Source organism: Triticum aestivum, chromosome 7B, assembly GCF_018294505.1.
Source record: "Triticum aestivum cultivar Chinese Spring chromosome 7B, IWGSC CS RefSeq v2.1, whole genome shotgun sequence".
Lineage (NCBI taxonomy): Eukaryota > Viridiplantae > Streptophyta > Magnoliopsida > Poales > Poaceae > Triticum > Triticum aestivum.
In genome coordinates, this window is record NC_057813.1 from 126,155,822 (window position 1) to 126,158,471 (window position 2,650).

The 2,650-nt window shown below is 50.8% G+C and overlaps 1 protein-coding gene across 1 annotated transcript; it reads right to left on the reverse strand.

Moving 5' to 3' along the window:
- Positions 1 to 231: 231 nt before the first annotated feature.
- Positions 232 to 1,475, reverse strand: LOC123160777 (uncharacterized). Its single transcript, XM_044578613.1, has one exon. It carries the CDS (start codon positions 796 to 798, stop codon positions 553 to 555), a length of 246 nt encoding a protein of 81 aa, XP_044434548.1. The 5' UTR covers positions 799 to 1,475; the 3' UTR covers positions 232 to 552.
- Between the last annotated feature and the right edge of the window lie 1,175 nt (positions 1,476 to 2,650).

The window sequence follows — 2,650 nt, forward strand, 5'->3', positions numbered from 1 at the left end:
GGCCTCATGAGGCCATGAGTGACGCACGCGACTGTCAGCTTCCACTTCCACGCAAGTGCAATGAAGCTCTCTGTAAAAAAAAAACTTCCAGGCATGCGTACACAGCTGACACGTTTTTGTTGATCCACTAATCAAAATCGGAGCAATAACTTTTTTTTTGAGTTAGAGTACATAACTGTAAACTGTGCTTTGTCAAGATTTGACAATTGATCACAAAATATAACACTTTATAGAGAAAGGAATATACATGTGTTGCTGGCGCACTTTTGCACCTTGCCTATGTTTTATTCAAATGAACAGATCCTACCAAGTATACGAGTATCTTTTCTTCTGTACAAATCAACACCCGGCGAAGAGCACGCGCGGGCAACAAAAAGATCTCCAAGAAACCAACCAACGAATTCAATCAATCCAACCATGTCCTAGCTAGGGAAAAAGAACATGCGAACACTGTGAGCCCGCCACCACCGCCCGGGCTGGTCCGTCAAAAACCCGAGAGAGGAAGGGGTGGTCGTGGAGGACGGCCGAGTCGCGCCGCCGGCCGCCCGGCCTCTACGGCGGGCAGGGGACGTTCGGGCTGTTGGTGGTGCACGAGGCGCCAGGCCCGGTCAGCCGCTGCGTGTACAGCCGCCGGAGCGCCTGGGCCATGGTCGTCGACGCGCCCGGCAGCGGGGTCCCTCCTGCGGCCGCCCAGTCGGCGCCGCCCAGCGGCCGCGCCTCGCCGAGCACCGCCAGAAGTAGGAACGCCGCCACGATCATCGGCAGAGCGAGCTTCATCGTCCTCCTCAAGACGGCCATCGATCTCGTCAACCTTGGCTTTCTTCTTCTTCTGTCTCTCTCTTCTCCCTTTGCAACAAGCTTGTAGGGGGGCTGCACGACGCTGGGTTTTGGCAATGTCGTCGAGATGTAATTCTTCAACGAGGTGGTAGTAGCTATGGAATGAACGGGTCGCGCCTATATATAACGCAGGCAGGAGCGAAGAGGCGGTCGATGGAGCTAGCGAGGCGTGGAGACTAGGCAGGAAGTTGCATGCCGGTTACGTGCGGCGACTTGGCTTTCGCGCGTCCCGTTTGATGAAAAGTCAATGCGCGCGGCACGCAGGGCCGGCGAGCGCGCGCGGTCGGTATCTCGCATTCCGTCGTAGAATTCCATCGTCGAAACGAAAGCGATCCGTTCTTCTTCCTACCCGGCGGTGCGTTCGTGCGCGCGCGCGCGCATGGAGAGGTAGCAAACTGCGCGCGCACGAAGAAGCGTCGAAGGCACGAGCGTGTCGCGCGTCTTGAACAGAGCACGCACGGGAACAGATACATGCATATATCCATGAATCTCCCACATATTTTGAGTTGTACGTACAATGTACCTATTGTCTGCAACAAAAATACATTTCTATTTTTCTTGAAACAGACTTTTTTTTTGTACAAATTCTATGTATATATAAGGAGCTCGACATATGTTCACACACGTGGAAATACGGTTTACTTTGACCAGGGAAACGCCTTGGGGGCCAAGGCACTTGACAGGGGTCTGGTTTGACCTAGCGTTCAACAGGGATTTTTTTTCCGAAGGCGTTCAACAGAGATTGAGCGTACTTAATTTAGGCAGAAGCTTAATTTGGTTTGTCGTCGACACTGTGTAGTACTTGGGTCGTCTCCGATACGTACCTGTCAACTGATACGGTCAAGACATTTGAATTCCCTCCTGAACTTGGCCTGAATTTTCAATGTTTTATCCGGAGTCGATCCCGCCCTAGCTAATTTCCAAGAAACTGCTCAAAACTTTGCCACGGTTTGTTACCAGGCTCGCGCCTTTTTCGTAGCATCTTACGTACGTGCGTGTGATAACTGGTATTAAGCTGCTCGAGCTACCTAGCTTGTAGGAGGGAAACTCGCATTTGTTAGTTGAAAGCTGAAACCGGCCGCCACAAGTTCAGGAGCGACACGGTTTCGGGCAAATGGCAAATTACATTGCTGCATGCGTCGTATGGTGCCACCGCGGAGATCTCCTAGTTGAAAAACGCCGTACGTGTGTCGTGTGGCCGTGATTATTTATTTGTATTTGTAGTTGCCTATAATGCAGTACATAAAAACTATTTTATGCTATTTTCTCATCATTAACAAGTGATGGTGTCAATCCAACTTCGTCATGACCCACGACCAGTTGAGAGGAAGAGATTGTGACTTGTAAAACTCTGTGTCCGACGCGCGTGATCATGCGCCATGAATTTCAACTTTCCGAGTGGTGCACGGCTGGGCGTCTTTGACCAGCGGTGGAGTAGGTCGGAGGCAGCTGTCTCAACTTCGGGGATCAGACGAACTCTACTGCGACCGGGGGGATTTTCCTCCGAGGTTGTAACTGTAGCAATCAACCAAATAATTGTCCTGGATGAGACAAGACTACGGTTCGCCCGGCCGGGCTCGATTCCAGCTTTGAAGGAAGGGTGCTTTCGACTGTCAATTCTTTGTCACCTCCCTGCGCGACAGGTAACATGGTGCAAGTCGCCTATATGGCAAAAAAATTTCAAGAAAAAGAATATATATTAATACCAAGTAGATACCAATTACACCCAGCACACCCCAAACCGTATGGGCAAGCGGGCAAGTGAAAAAGAGATGGTTAGCAGTTTTCATGTTTGTGCAGAACGAACATATAC

What these genes read in the sequence shown, in the direction of transcription:
- LOC123160777 (XM_044578613.1), bottom strand. Translation starts at nt 798, where the DNA reads ATGGCCGTCTTGAGGAGGACGATGAAGCTCGCTCTGCCGATGATCGTG.